Source organism: Pseudophryne corroboree, chromosome 9 (genome assembly GCF_028390025.1).
Source record: "Pseudophryne corroboree isolate aPseCor3 chromosome 9, aPseCor3.hap2, whole genome shotgun sequence".
In the NCBI taxonomy this organism is placed as follows: Eukaryota; Metazoa; Chordata; class Amphibia; order Anura; family Myobatrachidae; genus Pseudophryne; species Pseudophryne corroboree.
In genome coordinates this window covers 93,853,181-93,875,871 of record NC_086452.1, presented here as the reverse complement: position 1 = coordinate 93,875,871, position 22,691 = coordinate 93,853,181, and the positions used below count along the sequence as shown (strand labels likewise).

Genomic DNA, 22,691 nt, shown 5'->3' with positions numbered 1-22,691 from the left:
TGAACCAACATGCTCAGCGACTCACTGAGGCAGAACAGAGAATTTCCGACCTAGAGGATGATCTCACCACGGCTAAGACGGCTCTTTCTGACCAAGAAAAATTTACGGCATCTATTCAGGATAAGCTTGAGGACCTTGAAAACCGAAATAGGAGAAATAATGTGCGCCTCATCGGCCTACCGGAGTCGGTGAAACCCCGTGACCTCATGACGCTCGTTTCTCAGTGGATGCCCCGGGAGCTGGGCTGTGTTTCGAGTTCAGGATCCATTGTAGTGGAACGTGTACACCGTATAGGCCCGGAGCGGCAATCCACAAATGATAGACCCCAGCCCGTCATACTGAGAGTCCTTAACTACGCTGACAAGGTCATGCTACTGGATGCCTACAGAAAATATGCCGACTTGAAATACCAAGATGCTAAATTGTTGCTTTTCCAGGATTTTTCCTATTTGGTGGCTTCCCAACGGAGAGAATTCTCGCCCATCTGCAAGAGACTTTTCGAACTGGGCCACCGCTTTGCGCTTCTTTATCCGGCCAAATTGAGAGTCAATCATGCGAGAAAGGCCTACTTCTTTGAGAATCCGAAGATGGCCAAGAACTTTGTAGACTCACTATCCCCACACTCCTCTGCCGGGATGGACGATGATGACTGATACCTCATGGCCTTGTTTCTCCTCATCTTCTTGAATAGTACACATTCAGGTTCTTAGTAATTACTAAGAGTGGGTCCTACCACTGGTTGATATATATTTTGCCTATAGTATATGTGGGTATATTGTCATCTATACCGTATTGTAGCTACCGAATCATTCCTTCTTTCTATGACCACGTATCTTACTGTTCTCAACTCTTCTTGAACTGCTCTCCTCCCTCTCTGACCCTCTCTCTTCCTCCCCCTCTCCGACTTAACCCCACCCCCCCTTTTCTCTTTACTTATTTGTTATTGTTATGTTTGATTGTTGTATGGTCTTTTGGCACGGTTCCCCGCTACACGCATGTGTTCAGTTGGAATCTATTTGGCGTCTTGGGAAACCGGACCATAGACCTGTACGCTTTGGTTCGTATAATATTTAAAATATTTTTGAGTAGGGATTTTGATTTAGAAGCTGTTCAAATTTTTTATATGTCATTGTCACTGCTGCTCCTTTTATCCTTAAGCTGCTTAGGTACAGGCATCAGGCTCACTAGCCCGCTCGCTGGGACGGGCTGGCTGGGTTTCTCCTTATTAGTTAAATGGGAATCTTGGCCTAGAGCAGGTATAGGCTAAATGTCATTGAATGTTGCCACTTCCACTAGAGTACAGTCCCATATCAAATTAGTAACCTGGAATGTTGAGGGCCTCAACACCCCAGTCAAAAGAAGAAAGATCCTCTCCTATCTTAAACGTCTAAAACCTGACATAGCCCTCTTGCAAGAGACTCATTGGAAAAATACGGATCCTAATGTTGTGAGAGATTCTTGGATAGGGGAATTTAAATCGGCCTCTTACACAGCCAAACGAAGAGGTGTACTGATTCTTTTTAGTAAACATCTCACGTACCAAATAAATGATAGTCTTAGTGACCCTGAAGGTCGCTATTTATTCATTAAAATCACTATTTTTGGTGTTCTTTACACCTTAGCCACTATATACGCGCCTAATGGTCCCAACTCACTCTTTTTCTCTAACATTTACAACAAGCTGCAAGAATGGGCTGAGGGGGAGATTATTTTAGGCGGAGACTTCAATACTGTCCAGTCTTCGGGTTTGGATAGATCCACCTCTGCTAGATCGCATATTTCTACACCGCCCCAATCCTTATCCCTATTGACTTATCGCTGCGACTCTGCGACCCCTGGAGATGCCAACACCCTGACTCCCGGGAGTACACATTTTACTCCCATCCACATCACTCCTCCTCTCGCCTTGACTATTGGTTAATAGCTGACACCCTATTACAGCGCGTGGCTGATACTAAAATAGAACATTGTCTGACCATGCCCCAGTGTGGTTTACCCTTAACCTACAGTCCCCTGTCTCTCAATCATACAATTGGAGATTTCCAGCGTATCTCACGAAATCCTCTGATTTTTGCACCCACCTGGAACAAACATTCCAGAACTATGTAGCAGATAATAGTACACATATGGAAGATATCAATTTGTTTTGGTCGGCTTCGAAGCCAGTGATCCGAGGACATATTATGGAATATGTCTCTAGGAGACGCAAGCGGCTTGCGAGCCAAATACAGGACCTCGCTTGTAACCTGACCAAAACCTATGACACACTTTTGTTGCAGGACTCACCCGGCAACAGGCAGGCCTATCTTGCTGCTAAGCAAATGTACGACTCACTATGTACGGAGCGGGCGAGATTCTCGTATGATCTACAACGGAATAGATTTTTTCGAGGGGGAAATAAATCCGGGAGGTTATTGGCGAACCTGGTACGGTCATACTCCGCTCCTTCTCGTATCCCCCAACTAATCACAGACTCGTCTACAACCATCTTTGATACCCCCTCAATATCTGAGGCCTTCTTACAATATTATAACACTCTCTATGAAGCCCCCCCGGATCATCCGACTCTTGGAACGCAATTCCTTGAGAGGGCAAAACTACCTGTTTTAACGGAAGAGGAAAGACAATCCTTAACTGAACCGGTCACAGAACCGGAACTACTTTCCCTGATTAACTCATTACCCAATGGTAAGTCCCCTGGCCCGGATGGATTTGGGGCGGAGTATTATCGAATTCTGGCCCCCCATCTGGCACCTCATTTATTATCCCTTTTCAATGCACTGTTGGAGGGAAAACCTCCCCCTATGGGATTTGGAGATGCCAGAATTGTGTTGTTTACGAAACCGGGAAGAGATCCCTGATATACTCAATCTTACAGACCAATATCATTATTGAATCAGGACCTGAAGCTTTTCACAAAACTAATTGCGATGAGACTTCAACCAATCCTGAATAGGGTCCTACATCCTGCCCAAACAGGGTTTGTCAAAGGCAGAACCTCAGTTCATAATATCCGCACACTGATTGCAGCAATGTATAGTGCACAACATACTGCCTGCCCCGACGCCCTTATTGTTAGTTGTGACGCCGATAAGGCGTTTGATCGTGTCTCTTGGTCTCATTTGCTTCGTATTTTTCATGCCCAGCAATTCGGTGAGGAATTCATTTATCTGTTCAAAATGTTATATACACTACCTCAGGCACATCTGACTGTAAATGGCTTAAACTCGTCTGCCTTTACGTTAGGTAGAGGGACCCGTCAGGGATGCCCTCTTTCCCCCCTGCTATTCAATTTAGCCTTAGACCCATTGATACGTCATTTTACACAAGATCCTACTTGGGAAGGTATTAGGGTAGGTAACAACGAAGTTAAGGTATCTGCTTTTGCAGACGACCTGTTATTATATTTTGCTGACCCCAAACAGGCATTTCCATCGTTACTGACCACACTGCATGACTTTAATCTAATTTCTGGATTTCTTATCAATTTTGATAAGACAGAGGCGCTGGCGTTGGGAGGGGAGGCGGCACGGGATTGGGGCGATTCATTTCCCTTTAAATGGGCCCACAGTTACTTAAAATATTTGGGTCTTCGCATCCCGCCACTCCTCACTGACCTATATACGGTGAACTTTTCTTACCACATTACCCAAATGACGAATGATTTTTTGAAATGGCAACATCTCCCTATTTCTTATCTGGGTCGGTGTCATCTATATAAGATGATTTCCTTCCCTCGACTACTCTACCCAATCCAGATGCTCCCATTTATATTGTCCAAACAAGATGTCCATTCTATTAACAAAGCCCTTACTAAATTTATTTGGGCAAACAAACGTCCCCGCATCTCACTTATTAAACTAAAACAACCCCTCTCACTTGGTGGTATTAATCTCCCCTGTCCTGAAGACTATTCCCTAGCCGCCAACTATAGATATGCTCTGGATTGGATGGGGGATTGTGACAATTTCGTTAATGGAGCTTTGGAACAGGCTCTCTCACCTCAACACACTCTAGTACACTTGTTGCATTTTGCTGTTATTCCCCATCAACATGACAGACTTCATAATCCATTAATATATACGCCATGTATAGCTTGGCGTAAACTCAGGAAACGCTTAGGCCTATCCCTAACGGATTCTTTATTTCAGCCTTTGTGGTGTAATCCGCGCTTTCAGGTTGGAGAAGATAATAGGATTGTTCACGGTTGGCATCTCGAGGGTCTCTCCCTTCTATATCCATTTTTGAATATAGAATGCTCCGCAATATTGACTATAGCACAACTAAAAGAAAAATTCCCCACTCTTCATTTTCCCCTGTTTGCCTTTTTCCAAATCCGTAGTTTCGCCACTAGCATAATATCACGACTACACCCTCCTGATCGCACCTTTCCCCTGGATGGTCTGGTACGACAGTCCCCAGGAGCACCGTATAACACTTCTTTAATATATTCTCACACTAGGCGGAGGTTGGATCTATCTAAGCTCACAACAGGGATGGCCAAATGGATAGACGACTTCCCAGACACCGATCTTCTGACGGTGATTCAGTGGTGTGGTTTACTAAATAAGCAACTAGTCTCATCTTCTTATGCAGAGATGCACTTTAAGATATTACATAGAGCCTACTACACCCCTAGACTTAGGTTCCTCACTGGAGTATCTGACAACTCTTTATGTTTTAAATGTAACTCCCCCGATGCCGATATTATTCATTGTCTCTGGACATGCCCGGTAGTACAGTCATTTTGGATGGCAGTCCAAACCTATATTAATATGGAACTTCGCATCTCCTTTAATATCACTATGGCCTGGGCTTTCTGGAACTCCGTGCAGACTCAGGATCCCCCACATTCCAAAGGAATGAAATTACTGTTGGCTCGTGTGGCCGCTGCAGCAAAGAAAACTATTCTATCCCAATGGATACATTCGGAGCCGATACCCCGTTCCCTCATGCTACCACGTTTAACGTATCTCTATCAAATGGACTGGGTTGATTGTTCCCTGGATGCGGAGTCCCGCGCCCCAAATTTTTTTGCCATTTGGTTACCCTACTTACATACGCTGCCAACTGCTACCAGGGAATATGTGCGCAGAGTAGTTAGGTTAACAACGTGGTATAATACGGAATCTCTCATTCAAGGCTCACTCCCCTTTTAAATCTGTCAACTGTTATTGCATTCCCCCGTTTGATATGTATATGGTTGATTGTCCTCTTAACCTTGCCTATACTGACTAAAGTTTTGGTTCAGCTTTTTGATTGATAATATCTGTACACCGCAGTGATTGATGCATTCTCGCAAACATTGTGACATATGACCTGTATTTTATTACATGTTCCCTTCTCAATAAATATATATTTAAAAAAAAAAAAAGGTTTAACAATCTTCCGTTGACTGCTCCCCTTGACAGATAACTTCCAGCAAATGATCCACAATAGCATATGACATATGCAGCAAAAGAAGAACAAGGGGGCGCTTAGATATATCTGGGTAATTCTATCTCTGTACAAAAAAATGCCCACAGACGGGGGGCGTGGCCTAGCTATGGAAAGAGGCAGATGTGCTTGGCCTGAGGTCCTCTATCTGACTGACTTTATAGCTTTCCCTGCCTCTTATCCTGCTCTTGCCAACAGTCATCTGGTCATAGGGACCCCACTGCACTGGGCTAGGTGAGTGCGGCATCCCTGTCGCTGGCTGCGGCGCCCGCTGACAGGTCCGTGGTAACGGAAGAACGGGTGCACGGCTGCGCCGTTCGCTCTTACCGCGGCGGACGCTGCTGCCCGCCCCCCGGCCTCGGACTCTCGGTCTCCTTTGCCGCGAGCTGCGGAGGCCCCGGAGCTGCCTGGCACCACTCCACTAACACCACCAACGATACAGGAGGGCACTAGGTCTTGGAGGTGCTGAGGCCTGAGACTGGAGGCCGACGGCGCCATCTTGGTTCCTGGCAAATGGCCAGTATAAGGTGCAGCTGCCCTTCTGAGTCATCTAGCCCTGCTCCACAGCCCAGTTCACCCATTCCTGCCCAGCTCCTCCGTTGCAGGTGTTTATCCTTTTCATATTAGGCATCCCCTTTACCCCTCCACCCCTGGGTAACTGCTTTACTGTCTTCAAGAAAGGACATCAGACATCACTATTTGAAACCCAAGGTGCTTGCCTTCCTTATTTATCCATTCATTTTTGCCTGATTGTCCCCCCTTTACTGCACTGCACTCGATTGCTGGGGGACCGCTGGGAGATCCTCCTCTCTCCAACCCGTAGTGATGTACCCGGCCAAGTGATGTCTGGAATTCCCCCTCACTCCTGATGCTGTGATTCTGCCCTTAGCTTATATCAAGCCGACATAGGTCTAATTATCCTCCTGTTTCCGGTTTCTCTTGTCAACGACTACTTCGGTGTGGTATTCATCCCGGTGTCATGCCGCCTAAGCACCAGAAAGATCCGACCCAGGTCCGTCCGGTCGCTTTCTTCAAACAGCCCTCAACATCTCAGGGCCTGAAAAGCCCTAATATACCAGATCCCCATCCCAAACACTCCCCAGGAAGTGACGACGTGTCTCTGGCTCCCTGTGTAAGCCAAACACATCTCTCTCAATCGGATGACGATGCACCCCTCACACTCGGCTCTATGCGGCGACTCCTGACTTCCTTCAGAGATGATATTACGATGGAAGTTAAGACGGCGCTTCAGTGCTGTCAGCAGACGGTCGATGCCATAGGCCAACGTACAGATCACCTTGAGAATAAGTGTGAGGAGGTAGTGAGGTCCCACAATGAGGTGATTACTCAGCTCGAGGAGCTACAAGCAGAGGTCGCGGACCTGAGATGGAAGACTTGTGACCTTGAGGACAGATCACGCCGTAATAACGTAAAACTCCGCGGCATCCCAGAAACGGTCTCCAATTCAGAACTCAAACAATTTACGACAGACCTCTTCATGAATCTCCTTCCTACCAACTCCATTGATGATTTCCTCATTGATCGTATCCATCGTCTTCCGAAGGCTAGGAACGCCCCGAAGGACGCTCCGAGAGACACATTGATGAGGATGCACTACTTTCAAGGCAAGGAACAAATCCTATGGGCTGCTATGCGACCGGATCTGCCGGCCACGGTCTTGGGAGATCTACAAGTATACGGAGACCGCTCAGCGGCTACTCTGGCTATGCGACGCTCATTCTATCCGGTGACTACTGCGCTACGGAGAGCTGATATTCTTTACCGTTGGGGGTTTCTGACCAAATTACTTGTTAGATGAAACGGCGTTACGCATGCGATTATCACGCCAGAGGCTGGACTGAAACTATTGGATTCCTGGAAACTGGAGGATCTCTGAAAGGGCCCCTAAAACCCTCAAATTGGCTCAAGAGTGGTCAACTGCCAGCAACAAACTTTTAAGAATATTTACTTCAACCAGGTTGTATGTCGTTGCTGGACTTGATTTTCTTGTTCATCTTTACGTTAGGGTAAGCCGTTGCTTTGCCCCCCTGGTCAGTGCTTCGGATAGTCACAAAGCGAGGTCTCTTATTCATGCATATGTGAGGTGTAAGTTTAGTTTTGGATGTTCACATTGTGTTATCGTTATCGTGACCTTTCAACCCTGTGTCTACCTTGCTCTCCATTTGAATTCCTTGCTTCTCTTAACTTTATTTGAGCTGACCCCTAGCATTGTCCGGGAAATTGCATTTGTTCTAGGTCTCCTTGATGTTGCTGTTCTATGCTGATTGTTATAGGAGTGAGGGGGGTTGTCTCCCCACACCACGCCACCACCCCATGTGTTGCCTATTTTGGCAATCCTGTTTGGCATCCTTGTGGTGCTCATTCTGTTTTCTTCTCTTACTTTTTCTCCCCTCCTTCCTGTCTTTCCTCTCTCTCCAAGTTTTGGTACACAAGTACTCCTGTTTGTCTCATTGCACAGTTTATATGTGTCGATTGATTTTTTCATTGTCCACTCTAATGCCTAATGGTTAATGTTCTCTCCTTAAACGTGAAAGGGCTGAATTCACCCAACAAACGGCGGCTAGCCCTACGCCACTTTGCAAAATGTAATGCGCAAATAGTGGCCTTACAAGAGACCCATTTCATGTCTATGTCACCACCCTCCCTTAAGGATATCAAATTCCCCACCTGTTATATGTCCAACGGCCCAAAGAAAAAAGCTGGGGTTGCTATTTTATTTTCTAATGCATGTGATTTCTCTTTAGACCATCAAATTGCAGACCAGGAGGGTAGATATCTTATCCTGACAGGTAAACTGAAGGACAAGCCAGTCACTGTAGCCACGCTGTATGCTCCTAACACTAAACAAATACCCTTCTTTAGGAAATTCTTTAACACACTTCAGAAGCACTTATCGGGTGCCCTATTATTGCTGGGGGACTTTAACATGGTCCCTGACCCCACGGTAGATAGATTCTCGACCCGTTCTGCCTCCAGTGCGAGCTCGCTGCGGGACAGTTCCCACGCCTTCCGGAATATATTGTATGAGTATGACCTCTACGATGTCTGGCGGGCTAAATCTCCGTCCGGTAGGGATTACTCGTTCTTCTCCCCGGTCCATGGCTCTTTCTGTAGGATCGATCTAGCAATATCTGATAAGTGGACTCTTCAACAGGTATCGAAGGCTTCTATCCTGCCAGTGTCATGGTCCGATTACTCTGCACTCTCTATCCATTGGAACCTCCGTCGCATGAAAACTTCTCCTACCCTATGGCGCCTTGGAGACTATCTCCTCTCCAACACGGATGCTAAACGATCCATTACACAGGCCCTCTCCATGTACATCGAAACCAATAATCCGGCCGACACGTCTGTATTTACGCACTGGTGTGCCCTTAAAGCGGTGGTTAGAGGAGCGTCAATTCAGGCGGCTGCCTATATACGTAGGACATCCCGGGAACACTCGAAGCCCGCCAAAACATTAGAATCCCAATTTAAGATGAAACCGTCTAATAAGAAAATATATCAGGACCTGACTCGGGTCAGAGATTAAATAAACAAATTGGCTCTCACTGAGGTTCACAAAAATCTTTTCCGTTTACGACAGAAGACTCCATCCTGCCCTCTCCTCCGCTGGCATTCGTGGTCTAATTATTGGCTCGACCGCCCATCAGATGCCGTACACCCTCATGATACCTAGAATTGTAGATTGACAATCTGAAATGTAATAACTGTTGGATGGATTTGGCCTCACGTGGTGTTCATGTATGATGACTTCTTTAATAATCTCTGTGCAATTATGTTTTTGTTGAACAGTCTGTGTACCTCCCCCAACCTTTCCCCTTCCTTTTTCCTTTCTGTACCCCATTCCCGTTTGCTTTTGTTCACCCATAAAATACATTAAAAATTAATATTGAAAAAAAAAAAAATGCCCACAGACACACTTAATGGAAACCAGAGAAACTTATTAGTCCCTAAACTCCTATGTCATCAAGCAGTAATATGATCAATATCTTGGAAAGAGATGGTGTAGAAGAAAAGTTCCTTCAGTAATGATCAATTGTGTGTTGGATTGATTACAGGGCTTGTAGACTTTCTGTGGATTAGTCTGCTTTAATTCGGATCCTGTAAGCAGATCCAATGACAGATATTGCAAACCCAACATCAGTTATTTCTAGAAAACTAAGGACCCTGAACCAAGTTCCAAGCTGATCACTGGACACCGGACACCCTCTGCGTTGCACCAGGTGCAGCATCCAGCAGACTCTTCTCTTCACCCTATAGCTCAGAGGTTCTCAACCTCGGTACTCAAGTACCCCTAACAGTTCATGTTTTCCAGTTCACCTAGCAGTTGAACGGGTGTATTCAATACTCACTGACACATTTTAAAAGACCCACAGGTGGAGCAAATTATTTCACTTGCAATCCTGTGAGGAGACCTGGAAATCATGAACTGTTGGAGGTACTTGAGGACCAAGGTTGAGAACCACTGCTATAACTCATCGTTCACATGATGTCACATTGTAGTGCTGCCAGTACACATTATGCAACACAGTGCCCCCCAACGGTGTCCCCAGTTCATACTATGCTACACTATAGTGCCCCCGCATATTATGTAACATTATAATGCCCACCAGCAGTGGCGAAACTACAGGGGGTGCAGGGGTTGCAGCTGCTATGGGGCTCGAGCTGCTTCCACGGCTCGCTGCTTCCCCTGCACCCAGACATGGGCTGCCTCCAAGGCCCGCTTCTTCCCCATCACCCCCGCCCATTGTTAGAACAGCCGCTGCAGCCGATAACTCCCCCCCTCCGCTCCCCTGCAGGCTACAGCTACACGGAGGATGTAGAAGGTGGGGGTGCTGGGCCCTTCCTGTACAGCTCCAAGTCCCAGTTGCTGGTGCCGCGATTCGTGGGTATTTAGGGGGCGGAGCTTAATTCCGTGAAGTGCACGCCCCCATCAGAGACCTCTGCTGTGTTCAGGAGGGACAGGTAATGTATCTCCTGCTTGTTTCTCCCCTCTTTCTCCCTCTGATAATCTCTCCCTTGCTCTTCTCTCTCTTTATCTCTCTCACCTGGACACACACTCACTCTCTCTCTGAGACAGTCTTTCTATCCCTGATACTGTCCCTCTCTCTCCCTGACACTGTTGCTCTCTCCTTCTCTCTCCCTGACATTCTCTCTCTCTCTCTCTCTCTCTCTCTCTCTGACACTATCTCTCCCTCCCTGATACTGTCCCGCCTCTCTCTCCCTCCCTCCCTGACACTATCTCTCTCTGACACTCTCTCCCTGATACTGTACCCCCCTCTCTTTCCCTGACACTAACACTGACTCTCTTTCTCTCCCTGACACTTTCTCTCTCCCGATACTGGGCCTTATTCAGACCTGCACACTGATGATGCAAACTGGGTGGGAGGCCTTTTAAGATTGTGCTAGGGGGCCTTCAAAGTTCTAGTTACCCCCCTGCCCAACAGTTAATTTTATACCTCATTACAATGAGCAGGTCCACTATGTATCACCCAAAGGCAAAAATGTATATAATTCATGTATCTTTGTCAGGGAAGATGGGCCCCTCTCTGCTCTGGGCCCCATAGCTGCTGCACTCCCTACACCTATGGTAGCTACACCTTTGTATATAACACATGTAACTGTGATATGGAAGGTGCCCCCTCTCTGCTCTGGGCCCCATAGCTGCTGCACTCCCTGCATCTATGCTAGCTACGCCCTTGTATATAACACATGTAACTGGACAGGGGAGATGGGCCCCTCTCAGCTCTGGGCCCCATAGTAGCTGCCTCCATAGTAGCTAAGCCCTTGATGCTTTCCCTGGCTCAGCAGGAGATGTGGGGATGATCCACAGAGCAGAGAGTGGTGGGTTGTTTAAAGGTAGACGGATTTATCCCGTTTCTGTACAGACCCGATAATCACATGTCCTATCTTACCCCTGGCAGAGCAGTCAGTACATAAACTACATTTAAACATTCCCATGTGCATCACACAGTTTCCTTATATTGGAGTGACGCTTTAAATAACGTTAAGGTGGGTACACACTGGAAAGATATATCTGCAGATCAATTGATCTGCAGATATATCTATGGACGGATGGGGCAGTCTGTTGAGCATACACACTGTCCGATCTGTCGGGGACTGACGTCATGAACTGGCGCCCAGTTCAGCTGTCAATCACCGCCGGCCGCCGCAGCATGTGTACGGGCGGTCGGCCGGCCGCCGTACACACACAGCGACGCGCCAATATATCGTTAGATATATTGGGGGTCATTCCGAGTTGTTCGCTCGTTATATTTTTCTCGCAACGGAGCGATTAGTCGCTAATGCGCATGCGCAATGTCCGCAGTGCGACTGCGCCAAGTAAATTTGCTATGCAGTTAGGTATTTTACTCACGGCATTACGAGGTTTTTTCTTCGTTCTGGTGATCGTAATGTAATTGACAGGAAGTGGGTGTTTCTGGGCGGAAACTGGCCGTTTTATGGGTGTGTGCGAAAAAACGCTACCGTTTCTGGGAAAAACGCGGGAGTGGCTGGAGAAACGGAGGAGTGTCTGGCCGAACGCTGGGAGTGTTTGTGACGTCAAACCAGGAATGAAACTGACTGAACTGATCGCAGTTGCCGAGTAAGTGTGGAGCTACTCAGAAACTGCTAAGAAGTGTCTATTCGCAATTTTGCTAATCTTTCGTTCGCAATTTTGATAAGCTAAGATTCACTCCCAGTAGGTGGCGGCTTAGCGTGTGCAAAGCTGCTAAAAGCAGCTTGCGAGCGAACAACTCGGAATGAGGGCCCTTGTCCGTCGGCTGTGCTGCGGGGCCGAAGCGATGCGTCTGTGAACGACGGAGTTCACAGACATATCGACCGTACACACTGGCCAACGGACCCGCGATATATCGGCCGTTCAAGAGAACGGCCGATATATCGCCCAGTGTGTACGGGCCTAGATTTCTATCATTATAAAGTGTACTGTTAGGGGTAACGGCAATGCATCCTCTACTGCTTAGATTATATACATACTAGGAGTCATCTGGCAGCCCCATGACGTGTACAGAGGCACTTCCCAGTGACAGGTCTGGGTTTGTTACCATGTTGGACCAGGGCTATGCATGCAGAGGCACAGGGGAGACGGCGCAGGGGATCCCGGCAGTCAATATACTGACCGCGGGGTCCTGACGGCGAGCGCAACGAAGCCCCTGCGGACACCCATGAGTGGAAATTGTCTCTGCTAGTCGACATGCCCACTGTGGGGATTTTGTGCATGTGGGATGCAGGGCTGCCGGTCACATAACTACTTCCCGGGGGAGACACATTTTATTTGCTAATATAAAACTATACTACTTACCTCTGTAAGCATTGGAATGGGGGGAACTATAACAGTTGTTTTAGGCAATAGAAATTTAGGCGGTGAAAACTTTTGAAAGTGAATACATTAATGCTACACTGAACTAGTGGTCTCTAATTTTCTTGGAATATAATGGACAGTGGTCCTGATACAGAGCTGTGCGCAGTGTCGGCGCCGAGCACAGTTGACGTTGTTTTAAGTCTGCACTTGCATCCCCATTGTTACTGTATGGAGACACAGCACAGATTGGAATCAGGCCCAATGGGTCTTATGCAGAGTTTCACCCAAGACTGTTTTCCAGACGGATCTCACGATTTCCAGTACAGCGCAATTTCCATAGATCCATATCTACAGGTAATTCAAGGCGTACACATCTCAGCAGCATCTCCACTTCTGGCCTAATGCCCATAACTGGGTGACAACAGGGCATTCGCACGTAGGCTGGTTAGTTAGGGTGTGTCGTGGGTGTGTAGATGGAATTGTGGACTATGCAGACAAATGCGTGCTGGGAGATCTGTCTCTCTTGCACTGAGGATAGGGCTCTTGCAAGTACTCAATGTTAATGATGAGGTCATACAGGTGAATATCCAAGTTTAGTTCCGTGAACGAAAAGCGGGTGTAATAGGGTGACTTGTGTGCATCTGTGAGTGGCCAATCTGTGAGTGGCCCCTATGTGTCTTTTATACATGACACTAATACAACTCAGGGGTCACTAACGCAGGTGTTCCCTATCTTTGCCCTCAGAGAGCCGCTACTGTGTCACATCAGGTAACTACACGGGATTTCTGTGTGATGACAGAACCACCTGTCTGCTGCCATCGCAGGTCTGTAACTCTGCCAGCAACTGCGGGAATGGGGAGGATGAAAGTACCTCATTATGCAGTAAGTAAGACTCCTGTGCTAAGTACACATTAAATGCCCAGTTACATGTTCTTGTAGTGTTGGCCCATTGCTATGAAGCACTGCTTGCTGTTATATGCTGTATGTACTATGATGCAGGATTACCTACTCTGAAACGGCCCAGGAGACTCCAGAAGCTCGGGTGGCTCTCTCTATGGTATCCGGTCAGAAAGTCAAAATGGACAGAAGAGCGACAAAAAATAGGACGACAGTCAGAAATGTCAACATGGTTAAAATGTTGACATTTAAAACGTCAGCAGTAGAATGTTGCATTTACATTTCTGTATTAGTTTTAGGCATAGGGTTAGAGTTAGGTGTAGAGTTAACTTAAAATAAGCAAAAAAATAAATAATTATGTTGACATTCTGGTATGAACAACATGTCAACATTTATCCATGTCAACATGTGAATGTTGACATATTGCTTGCCAACGTACATTCTGTCAACATTCAGAACCTGAGGACATTCTGAATGTCATCTTTTCATATTACACCCCTTCCTCCTACTTGGATGCAGTCCCTTGGAGGGCACAGCCAGCACGTCGGCAACTATGCTTTTTTACATAATCTTGCCTTATTTTGTATTTACGAGCATATACATATCTACCAGCGACATTTTACTACTGATACAACACAATTTACTTTATACACACTGAACGTGGTGCCATGGAACACCACAGTGTTGGAGAGTGGCACACACCAAATTGGGCTGGGGGACAAAATCCAGGCTGTTAGTGGGCATTTACATAAATTGTATGTCGTTTGACAGTTTTCTTCTTACACCCTGTGTATTGTGCCATCTACCCAGGTAACCTCCCTGATAATTTACCTGGATATTTGATATTCCGCTGTGGAAACCCGAAAAACTGGATCTACAGCAACTTGAAGTGCAACGGATTCAATAACTGTGGAGACTGTTCCGATGAGTCTGAAAGCCGTAAGTATGTGAGGTCAAAAGAAAGACAGAAGCAGCACTGTGAGCTGGGCAAAGGGGCAGATTATAATGGGTCTAGCTGTACCGTTCCCTGTCAGTGGGGAGATATGGAAAGGTTCAAGGTAAATACTGAAAATGATGGAAAATAAAAATCTGATAGGCAGGGTTGTACTAAACAGTAGATTCTCAGTGCACAGAAGTAGGCAATTCTGTTAGTGCTATTTATGCCATACTACTGAACTTGTGAGTGTGAAGGACAAGAGTAAGTTCCAGCATAACATAAGTGGTGAGGACTTCTGGTTTCGGGTGCCGCATGGAAGGCAGCAGAGGAAAGAGGCTCCGTTAACCCCCCGCTAAACTGTGCATTACTAATGGCTACCAGCCTCCCGCAATCGGCCAGCCGGGTCCCTGAACCGCCGGTAACAGCCCCCGGTATATGGAGCGCTTCCTGACTCCCCTCATGCCCCGCAACAAGAGCCAGAAGGAGAAAGAGCGGCACCGCACTGAAGCCAAAATGGCGGCGGCCGCGGGTGAATCTCTGCCTGCACCGCAGGTCTCCCCTCCACTTCATCCTCCCCATGTCTCTCCGCCGCTGACACTGCAAGACAGGTCCCCTTCTCCCTCTCTCTCTCATACCTTCTCTGAAGGAAGTGCCTCCCCACGGCCCAACTCTGTGCTCCAGCTGCCAGAAGCACCCCTTACTTATGCAGCTATGGTCAGTGCCATCAGAGACACAGTGGGACCGCTCTTAAAGGAGCAGACTGCTGATATTAACAGGCAGCTCTCCCAATTTTCTCACAGACTGACAACTCCGGAACACAGACTGGAGGAATGCTTTGCTGAAATTGCCAATCTTAAGAAGGCTGTGAGTCTAAATACTAAAGCTTGCTGTCACCTTCACAACAAGACAGATGAACTGAAAAACAGAGCCAGGCGAGATAACCTTCATGTTATAGGCTTGCCTGAAGCTGTGAAAGGTTCAGATTTGTTGTTTTTTGTCCGTGACACCCTTCCAGCTCTGTTGGATGTACAGAATGAATGTGCTGATATCGTCATTGAGAGAGCTCACTGCCTTGGCCCATATCAGTCACAAGAGGGCAGAAGACCACGTGCTGTGATTTTTAAAGTTTTGAATTACCTTCACAAGGAGATACTATGGCACGCTTCCCGTAAACACCGTAACCTTACTTGGGAGGGTCATCACCTTCTGATTTCCAAGACTATTCTGCAGAACTGACAAAGGCCAGGAAAGAATTGTCCCCGCTTTGTTCCAGGCTCATCCAGGAGCGTTAGAAATTTGCACTGTTATACCCTGCAAGACTGCGCATTTACAGGGACAATTCTTTCAAAGACTTTCTTTCAGTGCAAGACGCGGAAGCCTTTCTTCACATGCAGGCGGGAGATTCCGAGCTTCAGGAATGATTACAACTCCTTCGCTCAGGCGTTGTGATATATCTTTATTCTCTTACAGGTTATGTTGATCTGCTGCTTCTCTAGCTGCTACTTTGTAATATGTTTATTTTCACGGTTCCCGGCATTTTTTATGGTGTCTCATTAAGTTATGTATAATGTCTTATTTTTTTCTCTTTTTTGCTTCCAGTTATATGTTAATGACGTGAAACATCATGTACTTTCTCCATATATTTTGCCATATTTTCAAACTATAGTGTTACAGCTTACGGTTTATTCTCTATGCATTACCATCTATTTATGCACATTGAGCTGTGACTCAGAGGGGTGCGCACCCCTGATCTCCTGCTCGTGGCAAAAGGGGGCATGGTCTTACACACAGGGGGCGTGGCTTCGCAGGGATCCTGGAATCGTCAGTCTGGGGCGTGCCCAGCATCTCCGGAGATGCTGAGCCTTCCCCCAGAGACCGTCTCCGTGCGCTGTCAGCTCCTCTTCTATGACAGGAGCCGGGTGCTGTAGGAGACTTTCTCACTGCAGCACCTGGCTCCTGTCACTGCGAAGGAGATGACATCTGGTGTCACCCCCCTCCAGGTGTCACACCCAGGTGCGGGCCGCACCCGCCTTGTGACGCCACTGCTGTGACTATTAAGCGGTCTTATATCTACCTATGTTTCCCGTAGGTTTAGTGTTCTGTTTTCTGGGATAATTGGGTACCGGTTGTTGTTTTTTCCTCAGGGACTAGGCCGATCCGCTGGTTGCTTCTCTATAATTCTGTGGGGTGGTTGACGGATTTGTAAGGTTAGTTGATGTGTGGAAGTTATATTTGGGTCACTCACCCGGAATGTCGCTTTGCAAAAGGTGCTTTTTTCATATTTCTTATAGTTCTTTCTGTCTGTTTCTCTATATTTGTTATATCTTTCCTTTCCCCTCTCCCCCCCCCTCTCCCCCTTTCCCAGTGGATGACGAGACTTCCAAACTTTATTGTCCCCCATTTCCTAGTACGCCAGGATTCTTCTGCATACTGATACTATCCCCCTTCTCTTTTGGCTAGATGTCTTCTCTTACAGTGGGTAGTTGGAATGTGGGAGGCATGAACTCCCCGCAGAAAAGTAAGAAAACTCATCTAGCTAAAAAGACTGCACTTAGATTTAGTGCAGGAGTCTCACCTATTAACCCCCAATGTTCTGAGGCTGAATGCTCTGGGTTGGAGGGTACTTGCGTGTGCATCATTCTCTAAAAAGGCTAGGGGTGTGGTCATTTTAGCCAGGATGCAACTGCCTATTGATATTAAGTTTGTTTCTGCTGATACAGAGGGTAGATGGGTTATATGTCAGATTATGTACAGCAGTCAACTATACACACTCTGTAATGTCTACGCTCCAAATGTCTATAGCAAATGTTTTCTACAATCTATTCTTACTATGCTCATGCCTTTAACAGGCTCTCTGCTTATTTTATGTGGAGATTGGAATATTATCTCCTCTAAATATTGTCACGATTCGGGTTATTGGACACGATTATTTACCTTCCAAGTGTCTCCTGAGACTGGCCCAGCGTTCCAAAACGGTATTCCATCTGCGCTGTCTGCGTGCAGCACGCTGTATATCTTTTCCTCAAGTCTCTTCCCTGTGATCCCGCAGCGCTGTCATGGCAGCCTTACAGTTTAGTTGCACTGTTTTAAAGAATGGCGTCTCCTGCCCTCCGCGGCCTCTGCCGCCATTACTGCTGTTTACCACATGGAATATACAAACAGACTTTCCCTCCGAATGCAAACATGGGCGCAGCCATGTTTTTCCTCATCACATGTCGTTTCACAACTTATCCGCTGCACTCTGGACTATGCCTAATTATCCAGCCAATGCCTGCTTCCCAGCTGGTATAGATATCCTGCTCCTGGGCTGGATAATCGTCAGTGCTTTGGTTGTCTAACCTATACACATGTCTCTCCTGCTTGTGGATTCTACTGCTTGTTTCTCCAGGTATGCCAGCTCCTGTGATTCAGCTCCACTAAGAGACCCGCACCTGTTTCCATCCTGCGGTGCAGCCCGACTTCTGCAGTGTTCCAGCATTGTTCCTGATTACTCTCCACTATCAGACACCGGCTTCCTGCTTTCAGCGTTGGTCCTGCTTCGCTTCCAGCCTCCAGCGGTGTCCTGGTATCGTTTTCAACTTCTCATTTCTGCAGCACTGCTCTCCATACTCCACAGTGTACTTACCACGGCCTACCAGCTTTCCACAGTGCTCCTGAGTCGCTAGTATTCTGCTAGCGGTACTTCACAGTTTCTTCAGTTTATTTCAACGTCATCAGCTGTATTCCTATATCGCCTGCATCAGTGACCATCCTACCTTTGAATCACAGCGTCCATCGATGCTCACTATCGGACTCTAAAATCTACAGTGGTGAGTTCTGCACACCTTTCATTCATACCGGTACCATCCGGCACTCTCTGCAATTACCAAGTACCATCTACTTCTGTGCATCTCTGGTGCTCCAGCCTCTGTACACCATCTGCTGGGCAGTACCAGTTCATACCTCTCCTCAGCGGTTAGCTGTGGCATATGGACTTACCATCTCCAGTTCTGGCAAGGACTCTGTAATATTCTGTTCTGCAAGCCACAGCACTAATTACCCTGCGTTTCTGGGAACTGTACTGTAATTTACCACTGCACATTTAAGGTGTCTTAAGCTGTGTGTTCAATAAACTGACTTTACCTTTTACAACTTCGTTATCATGGTCACACCTTCGGGCAACTGGTACTAGAGCTCCTGTATGTCTAGGAACCCAATACTACCTCCCCGGTTCACTTACACATCAGCCTCTACATCTGAGGCTTCCCCAGGTCAGCCTCAGCCCACAGTTGTGACAAGTATCTGGATAATCAATTCCCGAGGGAACAGGGCAGTAACCCCCCTAAACTGGGGATACCTTCTCTGGCCAGAAAATGACAGCTTTTAGACATTTGGAGAGTTATGCACCCGACTGAACGTGATTTTACGTGCTGCGGATGGGGCCCGGAGGTACTGCGAGTAAGGGAGAGGTGGGTAATGCTTCTCCTGCTTCTCCTCCTGGAAGCAGCTAAGCTGCTGTCCTCCCTTTGGCAGTTGTTCTCCCGGAGACTCGCGCAGCATCCAAGCAGCCAGTCACTATTGTTAGCACCGGTGTCCCAACGCGCTGCATTACAGGGAAGAAGATGCACTCAATAAACTACAGCTCCCAGCAGGCCTTAGCGCCGGAATGGTTCGGCGCAAAGGGCTGCTGGGAGCTGCAGTTTATTTACTGCGTCTACTTCCCTGTAATGTGGCATGTTGGGACACCGGTGAAAACAATAGTGACTGGCTGGCAGAACTGACTGACTCGCTGAATCAATGTAAAAGGTGAGAGTGCTGTGCACTGTCAGTGACACTGCATACCCACTGCACTGCACAGCACTGTCACCTTTTACATAGATTCAGGGTCCAGACATTACCCTCCGCGATATCACCTACTCTATCCGTTACATTAACCATCTCGGGGGGTTCCAGCCTGGCAGCCCAGGCGCTGTGTTGAGGAGTCAGGGCCTCTGGGGATCTGGGCGCGGCTGTGGCGGGGAGGCACTTCTGTGACATCACGCGCAGAGGAGGCTCCGGGGCCCCAGAGTATTCGGCGCAGGGAGGGCTATGAAAGCCTTCTGCTGCGCCGCTTTCATACACATCTATGCTGGTGGCCACAGCAGCTTTTGTTCCACCTGCGCCGTGGCTAGGGAGTGGGGATTGTTGATGCCGGAGGGGGCAGGCGGACTGGCAGCAGGACATAGGACGTTGCAGTAAAAGGAGTTTGTTTATCCCTATCTACAGCGCAGAGACTTGCTGCAGGTGCAGTGGCATACCCTCCAATTGTACCTTTTTGACAGATACAGTCCCTTTTTTTTATGGTCTGTACCGATTTTTGGCTCTCCAGACTTCCATTGAAAGTATAGGGAAAGGGGCGTGGTCACGCCACTTTACCTGTGGCCACGCCCACTTTTCAAATTTGTTCCGCTTTTTATGTGTACATTGTTGGAGGGTATGTTGCTGCAGATGCAGTGGGCCTATTTTGTGGTGTGGACCTGGAGCTGCAGCTCCATCAGCCTCATTGTTAATCCTGCTCTGGGAACACACAGCAGCCAAAGGGCAGAGCCTCCCATTGGATGTAACCTGTGTGGGAGGGCGTTTCTCACCCAATCAGCTGTGGACTGGGTGTGATAGACCTGTTGCTAACTCAATGAGACCTCCTAGCCATGCCCAGCGTTATCCACACAGTCACAGAGTGACAGATCTGGGCTATTATATAGGAGATACTAAACATCTTAGTGATATTTGGTGGACCCCTTTCTTTGAAAGTAAAGCATTCATAACCTAGAACCAGAAATAACGACACTGAGACTTGAATTTTGGCAGAAAATTGCTAGCTATTTATTTGTCCCTATCCATTAGGAAACCTGTAATAAAGAAATTCATTTAATATGCCGCTCCAGCTGGCATATGGTGGCGGCCCAAAAGAACGGCTCAATTAATCTGAATTAACCTTAAATAACTAACCCTATAAATTTACTAAAACTTACTATAAACCGGTAATAGGTGACAACTCAACCCCCACAGTGACTACCCACCGCTCCTGGGTGCCCTGCCGCTGCCTTCCCGGACGGGTGGTCAAGCGGCCATAAGTCGATGGAGGTGAGTGCACCTAAACCACAACAAACTGTAAAAACACTACAGTTTTCCCTACAATACAAAACTGCCGTTCTTTTCCGCCAATAAATAGCCAACGAAAACAGCCAACAACTTAAAGCCAAAGCACCACGTGCCACAAATTCTTAATACCAGGGCGGGAGGGTGGGAAAGCAAATCACCAAGAGACTTAAAATGGCCTCGCCTTCCCTATATATAGTAAACCCTCCCCCTAAAGAAGGCTGTACTTTCCTCACAGCTGGGTCCACCCCTCCCCAGATGTTTAACTCTTTCCTCTCCTATACAGTCAATACTCTCTCCTAAACATCTTAGTGATATTTGGTGGACCCCTTTCTTTGAAAGTAAAGCATTCATAACCTAGAACCAGAAATAACGACACTGAGACTTGAATTTTGGCAGAAAATTGCTAGCTATTTATTTGTCCCTATCCATTAGGAAACCTGTAATAAAGAAATTAATTTAATATGCCGCTCCAGCTGGCATATGGTGGCGGCCCAAAAGAACGGCTCAATTAATCTGAATTAACCTTAAATAACTAACCCTATAAATTTACTAAAACTTACTATAAACCGGTAATAGGTGACAACTCAACCCCCACAGTGACTACCCACCGCTCCTGGGTGCCCTGCCGCTGCCTTCCCGGACGGGTGGTCAAGCGGCCATAAGTCGATGGAGGTGAGTGCACCTAAACCACAACAAACTGTAAAAACACTACAGTTTTCCCTACAATACAAAACTGCCGTTCTTTTCCGCCAACAGCGAAAGACTCATCCCCAAAGTCTTTCGCACCGCCACCATAAACCTACCCTAACTCCTGCAAAGCGAAACCTAGATCCTCCAGAAAAAACATCATCCCCTCATTGGATAGATGTACTCCATCGCGCCGGAAAAGGTGGCTGTCTCTGAACCGTATCCTCGGGTGGCGAACCACCCTCCCACCGTGGGACAGCACCCACTTTGCCACCGCTCCGTTCACCTTTTTCCGGGCCTCATCAATCTGGCGACCATCCGCCACACCCCTCCAACACAATCTTGGCACCATCATGGAAAAAACCAACACACAATTGGTCCATGCCGCGGTCACACTTGCCAGATCCTGTATCATGGCCCACCGCAGATCCAAGGATGTCCTCTTCCCCAGGTCGTTGCCACCTAGATGGACAACCAAAACCCTAGGGACTCCATGCTTGCTGGCCTGACTCACTAACCTACTCCTCAGCTCACCCCACATCATTCCTCGCCAGCCAAGCCATCTGACACCCTGTGTTCCTAGCAATGCCTGAGACCCTTCCGAGGCCACAAACCTGGCCGCCCAGTAAATGTAAGAGTGGCCAACCACCCAAATGGGCAAATAGTCTTCGAACCATCCTGAAGGGAAAAAGAGGGGTAGAATTGATTACTAAGAGGCTTATTAATTGTTTATACTGAAGGATCTGCCAAAAAAGAAAACTTTAGATCTCGCCATTGCAGCAGTCACGGCCTAGCCGACTGCACCATGTTCCGTTGCCAATTTAAAGCGCAATTAAAGACACAAAGGGGAAAGATCAAATAAAACAAACGAAATAAAAAGGGGGGGGGAGGGCGGGGGGGGGGTATAAAATGGGAAACACATGTAATAACTCAGCTGGAGGTGAAACGTAAAGACCTGCTAAGGGACTCTGATTAGACCAAATTAGCCGAATTATAGATTAGAATTCAGTCCGTCAAGTCAGGCAAAAAATCGCAAATAACTCCAGACCCCCGCTGCCGACTCATGCCAGCAACGGCGAGTAGCTAATCCCTGAGTCGGATAAAAAAGGGGGAACACCAACAGACGCACAACACCATAAAATCACAGAACTGGAACAACATAATACATTGCCATTTAAACAAAGCACCGAGCGCAAACCGACCTCTCATGTGACGGGGCGACTATATCGTCTGTAACTTGACGACTTCCATCGCCCCACCGCCTGGATT

General features: G+C 47.4%; 1 protein-coding gene across 1 annotated transcript in view; it reads left to right on the top strand.

The window, feature by feature from the left end:
* The window catches only part of LDLRAD1 (low density lipoprotein receptor class A domain containing 1), a 67,403-nt gene that overhangs the window by 14,052 nt on the left and 30,660 nt on the right, over positions 1–22,691 (top strand). The window contains exons 4-5 of the mRNA XM_063939632.1: positions 13,526–13,663; positions 14,489–14,617. Of these exons, the coding sequence (XP_063795702.1) occupies positions 13,526–13,663; positions 14,489–14,617 (267 nt within the window). The remainder of the gene's footprint in view (positions 1–13,525; positions 13,664–14,488; positions 14,618–22,691) is intronic.